This window comes from Papilio machaon, chromosome 27 (genome assembly GCF_912999745.1).
Source record: "Papilio machaon chromosome 27, ilPapMach1.1, whole genome shotgun sequence".
Taxonomy (NCBI): Eukaryota; Metazoa; Arthropoda; class Insecta; order Lepidoptera; family Papilionidae; genus Papilio; species Papilio machaon.
In genome coordinates, this window is record NC_060012.1 from 1,269,228 (window position 1) to 1,289,752 (window position 20,525).

Below are 20,525 nucleotides of genomic sequence, written 5' to 3' on the forward strand. Positions count from 1 at the left end.
GCGGGGCAGACAGAGAAATATTTAAAAAACCTGGATTTTCGTTATAAACCACGAAAATACATAATGTTCGCGATTTTTTTTGATATTACTAACAGAAATTCCAGTTTTATTAATTGTATTGATTTGAATTACATAAATATTTAACAATTCCAAATCTAGATGAAAGTCTATGACAAATGTTTCCTTTAACTACCGAATGAAACGATATCACCTTCCAAGATATCAGATCAAATAATTGAAAGCTGTAATAAATTTTTCATACTAATTGTCTTAATTCTTTGTCTAAAGCAGACTATTTTATTATGAACTGGTTCTGATGTTTTAGCAAATGATAATTTAAAGAAGATAGCACTGCAACACAAAAACCTGATCTGGCAACATTATACACCGTTCGTTATAAAATTGTTTTAAGATATTTACTATACTTTAGTTTATTAGTTTTGGCAAACAGTCCGGTGTGACGGGACCCCAACTAAGAATACAAGAGCAGGGATTTTATCATTGATTTTTAATGCTTTTGAAAGGAAATGAAGAAAACAATGACAAAAATGTCATGAGAAAAAGTAAAACAAAGATTTAAAAAATACCTAAAATTCTATATTTAAAGTTATGGTTTAGGTATAAATATGGACAAGAGCTTCAAAAGTCGTATCGACACTGACTCAATCCGCTGAGGGAGAGCCATTATTAAGAAACTAGACTGAACAAAAGCAGTATACCAACTGTCAAATAAGATAACAAACGCGTAAAGTTTGACAAAAACTATTATACTTTACAGAGCACTTAAGCTTCATAAATCCAATGTAGATACGATAGAAATACAGATAAATCTATATGATACTAGCTGTCGCCAGCGACACCATCCGCGCGCAGTTGAAAAAAAAAATGAAAAATAGATGTTGGCCGATTCTCAGACCTATTGAATATGCTCACAAAATTTCATGAGAATCGGTTTTTGTTTTGGAGGAGTACGGGAACGAAAACTGTGATACGAGAATTTTATATATTAGACTAGCTGTCGCCCGCGACACCGTCCGCGCGCAGTTAAAAAAAAAAATAGATGTTGGCCGATTCTCAGACCTACTAAATATGTTCACAAAATTTCATGAGAATCGATCAAGCCGTTTCGGAGGAGTACGGTGACGAAAACTGTGACACGAGAATTTTATATATTAGATTAAGACATACTATGAGAACTTAGTAACAAATCACTATGAGAAACAACTATGGTTATTAATAACGTTGATATTATTAAATAGATTATAGTTGCATAAGATGCATCATGCAATTTATATGGCTTGATAGTAAACAATGTTGTTGCTGAGGCCAACTCGGCCAATGACTTTCTCAAGGTCAAAGAAATTATTAACACAATCTATTATTTTCTTTCAAACATCAGAGATAATATTCATCCACGTGTCGTAAGTAAAAACTGACGGTAAGTCGATAATCACAACAGTGGACCTAACATGAATATGTAATAAGCGCCATCGTGTCGTCAAAGAAAAAAATTCTATTAAAATTTGTGCAGTACTATCTGGCGTAAAGTACACCGAAAACTCATACTAATCTTACTAATATTATAAATGCGAATGTTTAGATGGATGTTTGTTTGAAGGTATCTCCGGAACGGATCTTGATGAAATTTGGCGTGATAGAACATAGTCTGGAAGACCACATAGGCTACTTCTTAAGTTTTTTTTGTGTAATTGACTATGACTATACAAAGACGCTTGTCACAAATATTCTTGCTATGCCTAGCTATTATTAAACTGTGTCTAAGAATTAATTAATAGTTCCTTTCGTCCCGGAAAAAAATGCAGAGTGAATTTAAAGATATCAATGCTAGAGTTCGTGCATTCCTAGTAATAAAATACATTTACAGAAATATATCATTATCTGTTTTTTTTTTGAAGAGAAGAAAGAACTTGATTCTATGTGAGTATTCCAGCAGTGGAAATCCACGGTTAGTATGATTACATCTTACGTCATTTTATTATCTCTACCCGCTTGTAAACGGCCAGTAATATGCAAATCGTTCTTGAACCATTTTATTTTTATTTCTCCTGACCTATTAATCTGTACAAATCAATTTAAATTTTACCACGTTCGATGAATGCTTTTATTACAACGTGGTAAGGTACATTTTTCCTTAATATTTTATTTTTCTATCATTTTATTATTAATATTAGCTGTCGCCCGCGACTCCTTACGCACGGTATTTAAAAAAAAACTTAATAAGTAGCCTATGTGTTCTTCCAAAGTATGTTCTACATCTGTGCCAAATTTTATCAAGATGTGTAGAACCGTTGCGGAGATACCTTCAAATAAACATCCATCCATTCATCCATCCATCCGCATTTATAATATTACTAAAAAGTAAGATTATTTTATCCTGAAGAAATGCAATCAAGTTTGTTTTCGGCCAGTGTCTATACGAGTATGTTTACAATTTCCCGCCATCGAATGACAGCTGCCAAATGTCAAAAGTATTAACGTTCGGAAATTAAAATTGAATTGAATATCTTATTTAAAGTTAATGTTGCTATCTTGTTGTTGTTACTAAAGAAGTATGTATCAAAATAAAATTTGTTGTTAGGTAAATATTTTTAGATTCGTATACCACGTGGCATTTGCGTACTGCTCAATTTCGCTTAAAATATGAATGATATTCCTCTTTTAATTTCTATTAATTCGGCTTCAAAATTAAAACATCTTAGCACTGGTCAAATTTATGTAGATGCTTGATGAACTCGTGAAGGAAGAGCGAAAATAAAAATATCTTACCTCTTCTACGGATTTCTTGGAGAACTCGTTCATAGAAATAATCCATTGTTGCACAAGTTCATTCACAATAACAAGATCGTTATATAACCACGTCAACAATTCGTTGACCCAGGTGACGCTGACTGGGTCGGGGCCTGTGCAAGTCGGCACTATAATACTCTGGTGCTTCTTTATATTTAACTGTTCAGGGCCAGGTGACATACGTCCCAGTCGCTTCTTGTTAGGCGGAGTCGCCGGCACAAAGCTGGTCTTAGCTGGTTTAAAGGACCCACTCTTAACCTTAGCACTTGTAGCTAGAACACTATCTGAACTTGTTATGATTTCGGTCGCTGTCGACTTTTTGACATCGTCGATCGGTTTCGTCACTTTCTCAACCTCCGCCGGCTTCGTACCTCCGAATTTTCCGTACGCCCATTTGGCGACACCCAGTAAGATGATAGAGAACACTATCCAGATAAATATTAACATGACTAGATTGTCCATAGCTGTGTCCATGTAATCAAAACTGCATATGAGATCGTCGACGGCTTCCGCGAGGTCAGCCATAGTTTTCCATGGTTTCCGCCACCATGACACGTCCGTCCCCACCGCCTCGCCCTCTCTCACTGAGCCCGACATTTTTTATCTATTTCCGAACGCACTATTTTGGGACGCAGCTCTCTATCTCGCTCTTCCCTTTTCGAATTATAGATGCGTTCCAAATTAACGCATAATCTGATTTTATTTCAATTATTAATTCTTTTATTTTTCTGAATTAATATGAATATAAAATGAACACATTATTTTGTTGGTATGTTTTTTTTAATAAATTTAATTGTTCGTTCGTTCGTATTTGGTCGCGGTTTCGAGGTGAATTCAATCCGTGGTGTCGTGTCACTTTTCAATTCTTCAAATCCATGCTTTCGAAGCTCTGTAACAAAAGGAATAAATGTCAATATTTGCGAGTAAGGACCAATTAATAATTTGTCTTTTGAAACAAATGCAAGCAGGTAAAAAATATTACATACTAGCTGTCGCTCGCGACTCCGTCCGCGCAGACTTAAAAAAAGTTTTTAAAAGGAATTAATTGTGTTCTATCCTATGTGTTCTTCCAGACTATGTTCTACATCTGTGCCAAATTTCATCAAGATCCGTTCAGCTGTTCCGGTGATAACTTCAAACAAACATTCATCCATCCATCCAAACATTCGCATTTATAATATTAGTAAGATGTATTACTTAAGTGTAATTGATTCTTTCCCTGTCTTTTAAGTTAAGATGATTTTTCAATCGCGTCTTTAATGATTCCAATCACTGGGTTCATTATTGTATTATTCTTATGTTATTTGTTAAGCATAAAACGTAGGTAAAACGTTTATTTGTTTAAAGTCTAATTTCTTAATGTGGATTTCCACTGAAACATTTGATTTTACACATATTTTTATCACTTTACTTTGGAAACAGAAACGACAATGTAACAAAGCAGTGCAATTTCATGGTCAATAAAAACTTTAATCTTTTACTAATATATACGACAGAAATATACAATAACTTTGATCTTTTTATAATTAACGAGCTATCGCCCGCGACTCTGTCCGCTCGGAATTGAATAAAAACTTAATAAGTAGCCTATGTGTTCTTCCAGACTATGTTCTACATCAGTGCCAAATTTCATTAAGATCCGTTGAGCTTTTCCGGAGATACCTTCTAATAAATCTAATATATCCATCCATCTAAACTTTCGCATTTATAACATTAGTAAGTCATAACTAGGTTTAAACTTATAGTATATTCCTACAACAACTGCAGACCATTATATCTATTAGTACTTATTAATAATTCAGAACAGTCTAGAATTATTTTTTCTGTAGACATCAATTTTTCATTCAATCGGTTAACAGCAAAAGGATAGCTATATTGTTACGGATAGAGATTACAAAAATTAATTAATCCATCTATGTCTATCCTATTTAGAATTCAAATTAAATGCATGTGTTTTACGACTTATGTTTTTCCTTTTCTTAAAAGGAGTCAATTACGTATCGATTAAAATATTTGTTTCACACAATCCTTACTATTAAAAAAAAACTCAAAATTAACTTATATCAGTAAAAGAAAAACAATAGCAATTTAAAAATGCAATAAAATTTACAGTAATAAATACAGAAACAATTTGCCGATTGTAGTAAACCGTAAAACGAAACGTCGTAAAATATTTCCCGCGCGATGGATTAAAAATGTATAAAACGAGTTTACCTTGCGATACGATTTGTTAGCCGTCGGTTTTCATTGCCGAAAAGCTTTTACAAAAACATATTGTCATACCTCTCATTCTCTCTATAAAATTTGAGATAATAATTATATAAATGTTATGTGCAGTGAAAAGCTACACTTTTAACAAACTATCTCACATTCCGATACGTCTACAATGTATCGATGTGTTTCAAATTACGTTTAAATTGAACGTCACCTAATAACATTTTTGCTAACACAATGCTGTCGCGCTTAGCAAACTTTCATTCGCAAAAATCATAGTATTGAACATGTTAAAAGTCTTGGAGACTGGGATGAGTTTTTTTACTGTGAGTCATTTTCTTATTATCATGTGATAATTAAATTAATGAATAGTATAGAATGGGTTTTATTTATTATCCATTTACAACCCTGACCTTTCAACTAGAACATGTCAGTCAGTTCTTGATCCAAAACGGTCAAGGAAAACCAGTGTAAGTCGAATCGAATTTATTTATAGTATCAATTTGTTTCTCTGATAATCTATATATCAGGCCATTCAACTGATTCCATAGTTTGCTCTCCACTCTCAACATTGTATGTTATATCAAAGTATGAACCTAACAATATTCAGATTGTCAAGATGTCAAGCGCCATGAATAATTCACAACCAACATGCGTACAACGCGTTGTTAACGCATGAATAAGAAATCATCAGTCATCACCATTATATAAAACTACAACAGATCCGAACAACATTAGGTAAATCTGAAATGACACTTATGTTGAAAGGTAAGCCTTTTCTACTCCAGATTCATTCTCACTTGAGACACCATAAGGGGTTTTTATGGGTCAAGTCTTTCATAACCTTATTTAAACCATAAAAGGCAGAAATATGCCGCTCCCCAATACAAAAAAGTCATTGATTCGTATATAAAATCTATCTCAAAAATTTACCTTGGGTTTCTGAGACCAAAATATATGTATAACACATATCCTTGTCATTATCTTTGTCAAAACAAAGATAACTATATGTTTTACTCGGAGATTTATGTCTCAGAAACCAAAGTGTAGTCGGTTACTTTGTACATAATAACATCAGTACATGTAGAACTTTTCAGACTTTGGCCTATAAATGGCCTCTAAAGCAAAACAGCATAATAACATACTATAAGGAAATGACTGAGTAATCTAATTCTCTGTGAGATCGTTAGAACCAAAGTAATAATTTATTTAAATAACACATCAATTTGTTACAAAATAATCTATGATTAACTTCTAACAATCAAGGTTATCGACCGTTTATATTTTCAATAACTTTAAATACAATCCATACTTATTATTTCAACTTGACCATATCTAAAAGAAAAAATATATTCACGACAGAAATAAATAATAACGCCATCTAGTTGAAATATATTTAATAAAATTAAAAGTTTGCATGGTTCTTGTTAATAGTCCAATTAATTTAATAAACAATGTCCATCATACGTAATCGGCCCCGAGGCGATAGCCTGTGACCTCGACGCCATGACATCACCGCAAGGTCACGCTGTCTGACCGAAATTTAAATTAAAACAGTAATTTATGTCGGACTTTGTTATAGCTTTTGTAACAGTTATAGACATAATTGTTATATGGCATTAAAAAAAACGTAATAAGTAGCCTATGTTCATCCAGACTATGTTCTACAACCATGCTAATTTCATCAAGATCCGTTGAGCCGTTCTAGAGATAACTTCAAACAAACATCCATCTAAACATTCCCATTTATAATATTAGTAAGATTAAAGTTATTCCTTCTTATTCTTTAATCAATAAATATATAAGTAAAATAAATATTCACGCATTAGCTTGGCATTTTACAAATAAACATGGCTTACAGAATTTTACCTTGAATTAAAAAATCACAGGGCCTATTACGATCGTTTTAAGTTGATTACGTCATCCACATACTATGTTTATCTGTACATATAACTTAATATTTAAGTATTTAATTACATAAATATAGCATTATCTGGGTATCAAAAATAAAAATTACTCTAGAACCTAAAACTAAAACCTTAAAAATCTATATCGTGTTAGTTAAACTATTTATAACTCGAGATCGGTCGAACTGATTTAGCTGAAAATTGATGAGGAGGTAGCTTAGAACTAGGAGACGGACATAGGAACTTTTTTTTATCTTGTGTGCATTTTTTTTTATTCCGCGCGGACGGAGTCGCGGGTAAAAGCTAGTATAATATAAAAACTAAAATATATCATTACAAAGAGTCCCTTTAGGCAAGGTTCCGAACATATTGGCAGAGTTCCCCTTTTGAATGGTTAGACTAATTCTTTGTCCGAGGTAGCTGCCAGCTCTTCGGTCTCCTGTGATGTCGACTAACATTTTTGCTGTATCCTTATAAAGCCTTCTAGCGCTAGGACCTCACGGACCAATGGTGTCTACACCGAATGGGACCAATTCATATTCGAAGCCTAGACCCCTGTATTTGCTAGCTTTAGGTAATTTAATTATGCTTTCCGTTAGTACTTATGTATGTTTGCACCACATTATCAAGATTTAATATTTTCTTGTAAAGAAATGTGAAGTGGATTTAACGGAAAGTAGATATATCCTCTTTCTTTGCGTCCCCTCCTCTGTCGATTAAAGGCAAGCAATTTATCTGCAATTGCAGATGTCTATGGGCGGACGCTTCGATTTAGGCGTACACAGATGACCGATTGCTCGTTTTCCACCTTATGTTATAAAAAATCTCTCTGTCCTTATTCCATTCACGTAAGGTCTGCGCATTAAGTTGTAGTCGATCGTAACGTAAATCTAAATCTTGGCACCTAATGACTAATATTTTATTGTTGACACAAGTCTAATGTGCATATTTACGATGTAATAAGTCACAAGAATAGTACGTAACATAGTATTATTTTATACTAGCTGTCGCCCGGGACTCCGTCCGCGCGGAATTAAAGAAAAAACTTGTTAAGTAACCTATGTGTTCTTCCAGACTATGTTCTACATCTATGCCAAATTTCATCAAGATCCGTTGAGCCGTACCGAAGATACCGTCAAACAAACATCCATCTAAACATTCGCATTTATAATATTAGTAATATGTAGATTTCTATGGCCGAAAGAAATGTACAAGAATACCTTTTTAATTTTTTATTAAAGACTTGATGTTATGTACTTAACTGATATTGTTTAAGTTCAATTAAGTTAATCTATACAGACGTACCTACCATGACTTAACTATGACGTCATTAAAGTAGCACTGAACTTATTTTGATGTTGCAAAAATTAGCCATGATGTAATAACTGACTCATACATAAAAATAACGTCCAAATATTCGTATTTTTATTATTGATGGACATTTAATAATTTGCTTTTAAGAATGGAAAATTATCTGCTTTTTTGTCATGATCTCCCTGTCCTTATTCCACTATATAATAGGTTTTCGTTGTTTATGTCTTTACATGATCTTTTGTAGCGATGTACATATGTCTAGTTAAAGTCCGAAGAGAATTTAAAATAATATTATTATTATTAAAAACAATGTATAGAAAATAACTTACACGAACATCCATCCATTCATCCATCCATCGGCATCTATATATATAAAAGAAAGTTGTGTTAGTTACGCCATTTATAACTCAAGAACGGCTGAATCGATTTGACTGAAAATTGGTGGGCAGGTAGCTTAGAACCAGGAAACGGACATAGGATAATTTTTACCCCGTTTTCTATTTATTTTTTATTACGCGCGGACGGAGTCGCGGGTAAAAGCTAGTTAACTATTAAAAAAAAACAGATTATATTACCCAGCAAAAAATAATTCAAAAACATTGTAAAAATTTCAAAATAGTGGGTTATGACTATTTACGTAAGAGCCATAGATACTTTAGACGAATTATCGATGGTTAATAATTAAAATTTCAACATAATGTACCGTAGAAGATATTTATAGATCTTTCAAATATTTCATGATGCTCAGCATCTTGATAATTTCACAGTTGTTTGAAACTTGTTAACTCAATTTATAAGAGTATACCGACAGGAATAAACGTGTATTCCCACTGTTGAAATACGTTTACGAAAACATTTTGTATATTTAAATAAAAATAAGTAAATGAAAACAATGATTAGTTTAATTTCGAATAAAATTATATGTAAACTTAATTAAAAAAGATAAATTATTCTAAGAAATGTCAAAATGTTCCCGCGAAAACATTTCCCTTCAGTTAGTAGGACAATAATCAGTACTGTCACCTTTGACAAAAACAATTCCATCTTCTAACTACAATCGAAATTATAGATAATAAAACTTAAAAAAAACATTTACCTCAAGAACTATACACATTTAAAAACGATCACAGATTAAAAAACAAATCATTAATTTAAAAAAAATACAACCTCTTTGCACGATATTCACGGAATGACTGAATGAAATCTCGTTTAAAAACTTCTATTTAGAAGAACAAACCAAATTAAGTGTTAAGGTCATGACACTTTGGTGCATAATGTATGTTGTAAAGCAAGGTCCATTATAAATGGTTTTTATAGATTGTCGTATTACACTAAGAGGATATTGACCCTTAAATGACCAAACAAAGACGCTGGTATGTTTAAAAGAATAATAATTAAATATGTGTTTCCGATTAGCCTATTGATCAATCAGATTTTTTACCATTGGACCGTTTGATTAGATCGTTTCAATGGGAACATTATTTACTAGAAATATACCAATTGTACATCTATCATCTATCTATATATATAAAAGAAAGTCGTGTTAGTTACACTATTTATAACTCAAGATCAGTCGAACTGATTTAGCTGAAAATTGATCTGGAGGTAGCTTAGAACTAGGAGACGGACATAGGAGCTTTTTTTTATCTTGTGTGCATTTTTTTATTCCGCGCGGACGAAGTCGCGGGTAGAAGCCAGTACTTAATATTATAAACTCTAATGTTTAGATGGATGGATGTTTGTTAGAAGGTATCTCCGTAACGGCTCAACAGATCTTGATGAGATTTTTCGTACATGTAAAAAATAGTCTGGAAGAACATAGTCTAATAATAGGATGTAGTCGCAGGCCACAACTAGTTTTACGTAAACTGAAAACTATGAAACCAATTTGACTATTTAATAATTATTATCAAATAGTATCGACCCATTTCCGTAATGAAACTTTTTTTTCTTAATTTGTATCCCGCACACATCTTTCTCAAAAGCCAGCAACACATTTAGAGATCTTTTGGTGTTACAGATACGGTGATGATCATTTAGTTTTTTATTGCTTTTATAAAAAAAAAAGTTTTTCTACAGCTGTTTCCGCTGTCAAAACCCACGATTAGTGTTGCCAGAATTAAATTGTAAATAAATAAACATTAATACTAATCTCAAAGTAGTATTATGATTCAATAATGCACACTGAATCACAGAAGACTTGACTTTAGTTGGATGACGCTATTCAAGGTCGTATGCACATATCTAAACGTATTGCTTCACTCTTGCATTAACCATTACACTAGGTATAACCGTACGATATGCCGTTTAAAGTTAACGTGTTTAATAACTTTAAATATATATACAAAAGTAGATTACACTAAATAGGAATAAATAACCTTAAAAATAAGTATGTATCAATCGAACACAAAATTCCAAACATAAATAGTGGTAGAACCCGCAACAACAATATTTGTTGGGTGCACGAATGGGCCGGGTCGACCGGTGAAATACCACGACCACAGGCGTGAAGTGGAAGCAATTCCGCGTTTCGTCTGATGAGTGTGGTACCGGAGGCCTAATTTTAGTCCTCTTTCCCTTCCAACCCTTTTCTTATTAGGAAAGGATGGGAAGGGGAAGTGGATTTGGCAGAAGGGGCTCTTTCTGTCCGTCCCCTTCTACGTTGATTAAAGGTAGGCAACGCATCTGCATTTGCGGATGTCTATGGGCAACGGTCGCCTCGCTATTTCGGCGAATCCAGGTGGCCGTCTGCTCGTTTGCCACCTTATGATATAAAAAAAAATAGACTACCATACTTTTTATGAATACATCCTTGAAAAGTACACCAAAAAAGGCGCGAGATTTCCCACAGATTACACAAACAATAGAAACTGGGCCATCGTATTTCATTCATGGGAAATCGCGGTTTTCAATGCCGTATTATTTAACTGACGATATCAAACTGTTTCAACGCAAACGATGATTCAACGTTATATAAATAGTATCTAATCGATCTTAATTAATGTAAATTAAGTTATTTTTGTGTACAAACGAAATATTAGAGTAATCATTCACTACTTACTAACATTATGTACATCACAAAAAATTAAATTCGCTACCCACAGCTTCACATTTATCGAACATCGTCAAACTATCGATCACAGGAGATATAATTTAGCAAGAATGTTTAAATTTTGACGATTTTGACTTACCACGATTAAGCTGTTTGTGCGGTGCCACAACACCAGTCAGCCCGTGAACATGGCGCATGCAACTGTGCCGAAATATCGGGAGCTCAAACAGCCTAATCGTGGTAAGAATCCCGTTTCTTACGAACAGTATATTAGTAAAAACCACGAAAGTTTAAAGTAATGTACGTAAGATTAGATTTTTTTATACAACCTAAGTGGATAGAAAATTAAATTCCTTAACTTGTACATATTCGTGTTTATCCTTTTTATTTCTTAAATCTGTCCATATCTTCGGTACACGCCTGCGAGGTCGGGTGATATCACCCGGTCTGTATTGACCCTGACTGTACTCTATACTCCTTTGTCCGTTTGTTATCATAGTTATAATTAGGTCAGATTTGTTGGTTTGATCTATAAAAAAAATCTGACACGAATTTACTACTTTGTATTTTTTTATGTCATAAGTTGGCAAACTAGAAAGCGGGCACTTGAATTCACTGAAATAGCGAAGCTAACAGTGCCCATAGACATCCGCAATTGCAGATGCATTGCCTGCCTTTTATCGACAGAGGAAGGGTCGCACAGAAAGAGAATTTTCCCCTCCTCCGTCTAATTCACTTCCCTTTCCCATAATTTCCTTAAAAAAAAAAGGGTGGTTGGGTTAAAAATTAAGCCTCCGGCACGCATAAAACTAGTTTAAAAACGTAGGTACACCGGTAGGAGTTCGAAAAGATGGTTTGCGGAAAAGGCGACATAATTTAGAAGGAATTGATTGGTCTGGCCACAGACAGGTTGACGCAGCGTGGGCAGGTCTCCCGCAAGATGGACCGATGATCTGGTCAAGGTTGCGGGAGTATCCTCTATGCGGGTTACACAGGACCGATCATCGTGGCGATCTTTGGGGGAGGCCTATGCCCAGCAGTGGGCGTTACGTGGCTCACAAGAAGATTGATCTAGAAGACAAAATCCTGGTGCTCCAACCCTACCTGAATGGGATGAGGGTATGTGGAAATAAGTTATTATTTTTAGCGGAAAAACTCAATAGAACAAACGTAACGTGACATTAAATACCTATTAAATCAAAATTAAGATATAAAACAAAGTTCATGTAAACATGCTTTTTGTTATGATTATTTTAATGGATGTAAACATTAAAGAAAATGGAGATAAGAATTTTTTTTTTGTACAGATAAACTACTGAACTTAGCAACAATAGTAAAAGAATTATATGCTTTAAGATAGGTTATGCTTTCTGAACACAATACGACAAGTTAATGCTCTATACTTTTTGTAATCTTGGCATAACGATTGCGTAATCACGGCTTTCGGCTTTAAAAAAAAAAGCAATACGTCAATGTCAAAAATGGCGCGAAGGTTGTTAACCTCGTTACTATGGTCTATAGACGTTCTTTTTTGTGTTTTTATTTGCGATACGCTATGGAGACACGGAGACTTGTGCCATTTAAATCAGAAAAAAATAAATAAGGAGAAAAAAGTGATGGATAATTTAATGTGAAGAATTATTGCCTAAACACGTGTGCAAAAACATTTTTATCTCATATATTTTCAAGGAAAATGTGAGGGACGACAATATATTTTTGTACGAGTGTTTCAACAGTGGAATACTACGAATAGACATCATCCTCTGTGCGTTTTTCTATTAGCAACGGTCTCTACGTTATTTGGGCGAATTCAAGTGACCACTTGTACGTTTGCCATTTTCTGATATAAAAAAAAATCTGGAATCATCAATATCCCTATTATTAATATCAATTAAGACCACGATTGTATATTTTCATGTTTTACAAACAGTTTTCGATTCACAAAAGAAAAAAACTGCACTATTTGTTTAAATAACTGTTATAACTAAAGTTTATCACTGTAAATAAACGTTTATGTAACGTAAAATATTTATTACCTTACACCGTAACTGTAGGTAATAAAAACTAGTAATAGATTAAATAGTTGAAGGTAGTTGAGTGGATTTGTAGATTCATGCTGGATTATAGAATCAACATAAACGAAGAACCTTGTGTTTCAAACAAAACATAATGAAAGGAATTATTACATACATAAAATTTCTGAGTAAGTTAATTGACATACAACATTTCATACGATACCGTATTACGAAGAGTTTTTTAATATCATAAGGTGGCAAACGAGCAAACGACCACCTGAATTCGCCGAAATAGCGAGGTGACCGTTGCCCATGGACATCCGCAAATGCAGCGTTGCCTACCTTTAATCAACAAAGAAGGGGATGTACAGAAAGAGAATATTTCCTCTTCTATTGCGTCCCCTTTTCCGCCAAGTTCACTTCCCCTTCCCATCCTTTCCTAATCGGAACTAAAAGAGGACTAAAAATTAGGCCTCCAGGACCACACATCAGACTGTACGCGGAATTGCTTCCACTTGACGCCTGTCTTCTGTGTGGTCGTGGTATTTCACCGGTCAACCCGACCAATTCGTGCACCCAACAAATATTGTTGCGGGATCTACCACTGATTATCTGAGCGGTTAAAAAATGCAGTGCTATCGCTGTTAGGCATATAAATTACAAAAATTAAAAACATAAAAAGACAAGGATCACAAAGATTTTGTGACGCTTTATTCATATTAACAGAGTGGCGCTAGTGGGCTAACATTATACAGTTTGACTTGTGCCATCGGGGCAAATAACTTACAACGGTCTGTAAAATATTTATGAAGTACATATGTTTTTGTATTACGTTATATTCCAGTAAACACTTAAGGTGTGACCTTATTGAGCAAAATAAATTAAACCTACAGTTTAAAAAGTGAACGGCTTCTAAAGTACTATGTCGAAATGTGTCACAAATCACGACTAGAACTTTAACAGCCCATACAACGATACTATCAGGAAATGTGGCGGTAATTCACCTTAACAGCAACCAAATAACAACCAATAGTACGCAGCTTTTAAAAAAATTATGTAAGTTGAACAACGCGAAGGGCCCTGATTGTACATAGAAGAAACTACGAAACTATTCTGTTTGGGAAGTCACTAGTGATTTACAGTCGAGGAAGATAATTTCCTATCCATTTCGATATCTTATGGTGACTCAGTGACAGGAATAAATACATTTTTACTAGTAGATATGAATAATTTGTCATTTACAGATTCAGAGGATAACCAAGGGGCGAAAGTTCGTCTGTAAAAATGAGGGTTGAGGTAATTAATAATTAAATATTTAAAAAATAGAGATCTTTGTCTTTTGCTATTTTGTCTAATGTTCAGCGTTTCGATATTTTTGCGGTGTGTTTACGTCAATTAAAAATGGAAAATAATTGATTTTCGTTGTGTTAATTTCGTAAAAAGTTTTAATATAATTATTAAAACTAAATCCATGTCTTCCTTAGTTAGTTTTAAATTGTGTGCATTGCAGTGGTCGAGTACATTGACCTCTCGTTCACTTTGTCGACCTGTTCGTTACATTACAAGATTACAAGAACAAAACGAAAAACACGAACAAATGTTTTCAAAACAATTGAACGACGTTACGGAAATGAAATGTTTTAATAATTGATTTTACAACCTAATCGACGGAGCATTAAAAAAAACTAGTAATAAATATAGCCTATGTTACTCAGTGATAATGTAGCTTTTTAATAGCAAAAGAATTATGCCATCGGTCCAGTAATTTATACGTTACAAACAAAATACAAATCTCATTTTTATATTAAGTATTATTAATAGTTAGTAAGTAAGACAAAAATAAGGAACACAAAAGTAAACCGTAAAAAAGGTCTCCAGATGCCTTTTAATGGGGTAAATGTGACAGAGGTACTCGCCGAGTTCACCCTCATATTTTTGCAAACCTTTTGTAAATAATTAAAAATAAAATATTTGCAAATGAAAATCTTCTGAATATAAACAAGATAGAAATATAATGATTTTATTTTAATTAGCTTCCATGTAGCTTTTATTGTTTGTGTGGTACAGACTTTATCGTTATGCTAGACAGATCGTAATGCGTATGTTCCGTTTAATACGAGTATAGCATATACTGAGGTTATGTAACATAATCTCAATATACGTTTACATAGACAAAGTTTTAATTTTGCTTAACTTATTAATATTATAAATGCGAATGTTTAGATGGATGGATGTTTGAAGGTATCTCCAGAACGGCTCAAGGGATCTTAATGAAATTTGGCACAAATGTAAAACAGTCTGGAAGAGCACATAGGCTAATTATTAATTTCCTTTTTAAATTCCGCGCGGACGGAGTCGTGAGCGACAGCTAGTATATAATACATTACATAATTACGAAATTATATAAAAAAACAAATATCAGTTGTTTTTAAAATATTTTATATCGTTGTTTAAATTCCCGTTAATTTTATAAATATTATTTATATTATTCAATAATGAAAAAACTGAAATACCGATTTAAACCAATCTGTAGTTCATTATGTTTCTAATTAGAATCAAATTTAAAAAAAAAAGTATAAAAAAGACGAATGGCAAAATTATAATAATCATCGAAAAGTCGTATACAGGGTAAATTTTAAATGCTTCAATATATATTTTTCCGCAATGTAAAAATTCATATGTACTTTGGTCCTTATATAACAATTAATTTTAAATTGTGAAGATAAATAACTAAAGAAATTATTTTTTAAATTCTATTTACCAAAATAAGAAAAATTATTTCTGTCGTTGAATCTTTTATCATGTTTATTTAACAAAATAAACATTACAATAAGGTAAATGCCGTTAAAATGTAGTTTGATTTAACGATAATATACTTCAAAAATTTTACAATTTTTTATACAAAACAAGTAAATTGTTCTCACCATAGTTTATGTCCAAAAAATATTTCAACGATCGTACGTATCCACTGCAATGTTTAAAACAAAACCCACGTATTTCTTACAATAAACAATGAAACCCGACAAATACATGAACTATATTATTATTTATCATCAATCTTTGTATTATTTGTCATGTTAATGTTCAAAACATCACAATAACACTATAATTTTGTAACAAACGTAGAAATCGATAGGAAAGAGCGGGAAAGCAACCAAACAGCGGCGCTGTCAATACCATACTAAACCTGCTGACTATGCTGTGCTGACATAAAGTTACAAAATGGCGTGGTTACTTTGAGTTTGCGCAATATAAAGGTGTTTTCACAAAGTTGTTTTTCGTTTAATTATGTTTTTGTAAGCATTAAATACATTATAAATTTAATTAAAACAAAGTAATGTATTTACCCGCAAACGACAAGCATTTTTGTAAGCGAAAGAAATGGAGAAAATGTTTTTACCGACAGAATTACTGATTTAAGTTCTCTTCTTAGTTATTTCATTTAAATAAAATAAAATCACGCAGCTTTTTCAGTGTAAAAACTTCTTGATATATTGTAAAATTCATAATTTATTGTAATTGAGTTAAGCGTCATTTATATTATATAATATTTAGGAAAAATAATTACTTGAAAATCCTTCAAGTTCAACCTTCAAGTTGGTTAAGTTACATTTTGTATTTTGTTCTTACATTTTGTTGAATTTACGCTACCAAACAATAGATGGCAGAGTTGCATAGTGTTGGCAGCACTAAAAAAAGTAAAGTTAGAAATTCTTACCATAATGTATATCGAGTGACGATTTTAGTAGTTTTTCAATGTGTGAAATTTTTGAAATTATATAAATGTAATTAGACAAGAAAATAAGTTATTTACAAAAAAACGTCGTGTTAAATGTTGAACCTATATTATTAGTGACAATAATTGATTTGATATTTTTGTCTTTGAAATCAAATTTGACATTGACAATTTGAGGTTTTAAGTGAGAATCTCGTTGGCGGTAAAATAAAACTGCATTTATTAGTATTTATAATTTATAAATCAAAGTAGAATTGTGTGATATGATTTATTGCTTAAAATGGCCGAGAAACTTGAGGATCTGAACCTGCCCATGTCTGTTGTGACTCGGATCGTTAAAGAATCTTTACCTGAAGGCGTAGCTATATCCAAAGAGGCTCGTACCGGTCTAGCAAAAGCCGCTTCTGTTTTCGTATTATACGTGACTTCGGCAGCGACTAACATTGTTAAAAACAACAAAAGGAAAACATTAACAGGTCAAGATGTCTTAGAAGCCATGAAAGATATAGAATTCGACAGATTCGTTGGTCCATTAACGGAAGCGCTGGAAAACTACAAACAAGCTGTTTCTGCGAGAAAATCCGGCGCTGGAAAGAAAAAAGAAGACGTTGAAGAAATAGAAACAATTGAAGAAGATTAAGGTAATGTTACTGTGATTAATTTGTTTTTAATTATTTAATATAATTATGTTTTGTATGCTAACTTTGATGTTGTGACCAATAAATTTTTTAATTTTAAGGTTAAGATCGTGTATCAGTTAACTTTTATTTTGGGTACTATGTAGACATTAAAATAGAGAAAGAATTTTGTACATATTTTACATTTAACGTCAAACTGAAGACAACTCCAAATTGTACCACTATGGTCTATAGATGTTTAATTTGCCATTCGGTTAGTACCAATATCTAAAAAAGTTATGAATGTTACCCATAGATATAGAACCTATGGATGGAATGTTTCACAAAAGTTTCTTGTCTTACAGAGAGTAGGATTTCGGAATGTCATCACTGAGGAACTTTATCTTAATAAACGGTCCTCGTTATAATTTTTTCTGCTTTAATCTGTGCTCTTTCATCGTGCTGCTTTTATCTCTGGATTAGATATCTTTAGGTTTTTCATCTATGATTGTTAGCCATGATTTAGACCAGGGATTCCCAAACTTAAAGCATTGCTAATTCTCACTCTGCCTTCATCTATTGACCTAATGAAAAAATAATAAAAATAAGTAATCTTAAAAGTAGGTAATTTGGCCGTGGGCTGAGGTAACAGTTCAATTTTTTTTTTAAAGTGTGTCACCACAATAGTTTGGGGATCCATGATTTAGACCAGGGATCCCCAAACTATTTTAGACAAGTGACCTCTTTTCGAAAATGAACTGTTACCTCAGACCCCCCATGGCCAAATTAGCTACTTTTAAGATCAACCCCCTTATTCATAATGGTCAACTAACTTAAAACAGCTGCTAGAGAGTGTTATTTTTCATTCTAACTTAGGTCAATAGAAGACAGAGTGAGAATTAGCAATGCTTTAAGTTAACAGACTATTATTAATAGAGGTCGATTTTTAGACCTCGTCAACCACCAATGTCAGTTTTCGTTTATGTCGACCCCTAGGAAACCAATATTGACCTCTTTGGGAATCCCTGATTTAGACAATTGAAATTACATACATGTAATCTTTCTTGAACAGTGTAAAAATATACTATTAGTTTTTTTTTAAATATTACTTTCTACAAACACCTTTAAGATGATAAATTGTGGGATATGTAATAAAACACCATTTTTGTATTATTATTTTATTTGGGAATAAAATTTGTTGAGACACAACTTGGAATTTTAACATTGGAACCAATGTTTGTCAATCTACCTACATCCTGTCTCTGCCTTTATTTACATTCCTCTGGAATTCCGCAACTACCCTCCATAACGAAAATAAATATTATTATTATCATCTCTAAATATATTCTGTTGATAATCTACATTAAATTTCTTTGATTAAATTCAATTTTTTTATTGTTTTTTTTATTAAATACAATATAGAGAAAAATTGGAAAGACTTAAATCTATGAAAGGTGTCACATTTGTACGACATGTACTTTGTATTTCTGGCAACATTTGAAATATTAGAGCTGTAATTTTTTTATTAATGTTAATATTCTAACATTAAACCTTTTTGATAGAGATTAATTTGTTTAATGTCCAGTTTTATTTCATTCATGCTGATGTAACATTATTTTCATAGGGATCCTTAGTTATATCATTAAATCAGCTATTTAAAAATAAAACTGACTTTTTGTGGTAAAAAAGAAGATAGACGTTATTGAAAATTAAAGTTGAACACAGTGTATGTACATTAACAAAGTGGAGATAATCTTATCATAAGGTGGCAAAAAGCAATCGCCATTCATTGAAATAATGAAGTGACCTCTGCCCATAGACATCTCTAATTGCAGATGTGTTACCAACCTTTAGTCGACCATCGACATTTTTATTTGACAATCTTGATACCAAATTAAGACAAAGGATATTCTAAAACCGCTCTAATATTTCAATAATTTTGTTTACATTCCAAAATAAACAAAGATAGCATTCTATGCTGAATTATTTTAATAGAATTTATGCCAGACTTAATCTAAATTAATATTTAGAAAATACTTTTCGTATTTTAATGAATTTAATTGTTTCGTTATAACGAAACTTTATTAATAATAATTAAATGACCTAACATTTCTATGATTTAATGTCGAATAACTACTGGTGTTCGATTTGTTCATAATAAACGACTTATAATTATTTCCAAGTTCACATTAAACTACTAAAATCTCACATACAACTATCAAAATGTTATATACTAGGAAATAATCAATTATTGATGAGGTTGTCTGTTTTTATATAACACTAGCTTTTACCCGCGACTCCGTCTGCGCGGAATAAAAAATGCACACAAGATAAAAAAGTTCCTATGTCCGTCTCCTAGTTCTAAGCTAACTCCCCATCAATTTTCAGCTAAATCAGTTCGACCGATCTTGAGTTATAAATAGTGTAACTAACACAACTTTCTTTTACATTAGCTGTCGTCCGAAACTGTTCGCGCGGAATTTAAAAAAACTTTTAATAAGTAGCCTATGTGTTCTTCCAGATTATGTTCTACATCTGTGACAAATTTCATCAAGATCCGTTGAGTCGTTCCATAGATACCTTCAAACAAACATCCATCCATCTAAACTTTCACATTTATAATATTAGTAAACTTATATTTTTAACGAAATTATTCGTTTAGCAAATACATCTAACATTGCATCATCTCTTTGCAATTTGAATCAAATTTAAATTTAGCATTAAATAAAATAATGAAAATATCTCTTGGGAACTTGATTAATGGATTGAAAAATCGAATCTTTCCCATAGGTTTTAATTCAAGTTAGTATTTGGTGTTCGGTTTAACTTTCTTTTTTTTTTAATTTGTAACTTATAAATGTA

General features: G+C 32.5%; 2 protein-coding genes across 2 annotated transcripts in view; one reads left to right on the forward strand and one right to left on the reverse strand.

The window, feature by feature from the left end:
• Positions 1-16,478, reverse strand: part of LOC106708079 — a 38,493-nt gene extending 22,015 nt beyond the window's left edge. The window contains exons 1-2 of the mRNA XM_045684664.1: positions 16,235-16,478; positions 2,788-3,697 (exon numbers count right to left, since the gene is read on the reverse strand). Coding sequence (XP_045540620.1) covers positions 2,788-3,405 — 618 coding nt within the window. The 5' untranslated portion in view covers positions 3,406-3,697; positions 16,235-16,478. The remainder of the gene's footprint in view (positions 1-2,787; positions 3,698-16,234) is intronic.
• A 746-nt stretch (positions 16,479-17,224) lies between these two features.
• LOC106708081 (DNA polymerase epsilon subunit 3) lies at positions 17,225-17,724 on the forward strand. Its single transcript, XM_014499553.2, has one exon. It carries the CDS (start codon positions 17,327-17,329, stop codon positions 17,684-17,686), a length of 360 nt encoding a protein of 119 aa, XP_014355039.1. The 5' UTR covers positions 17,225-17,326; the 3' UTR covers positions 17,687-17,724.
• Positions 17,725-20,525: the final 2,801 nt, after the last annotated feature.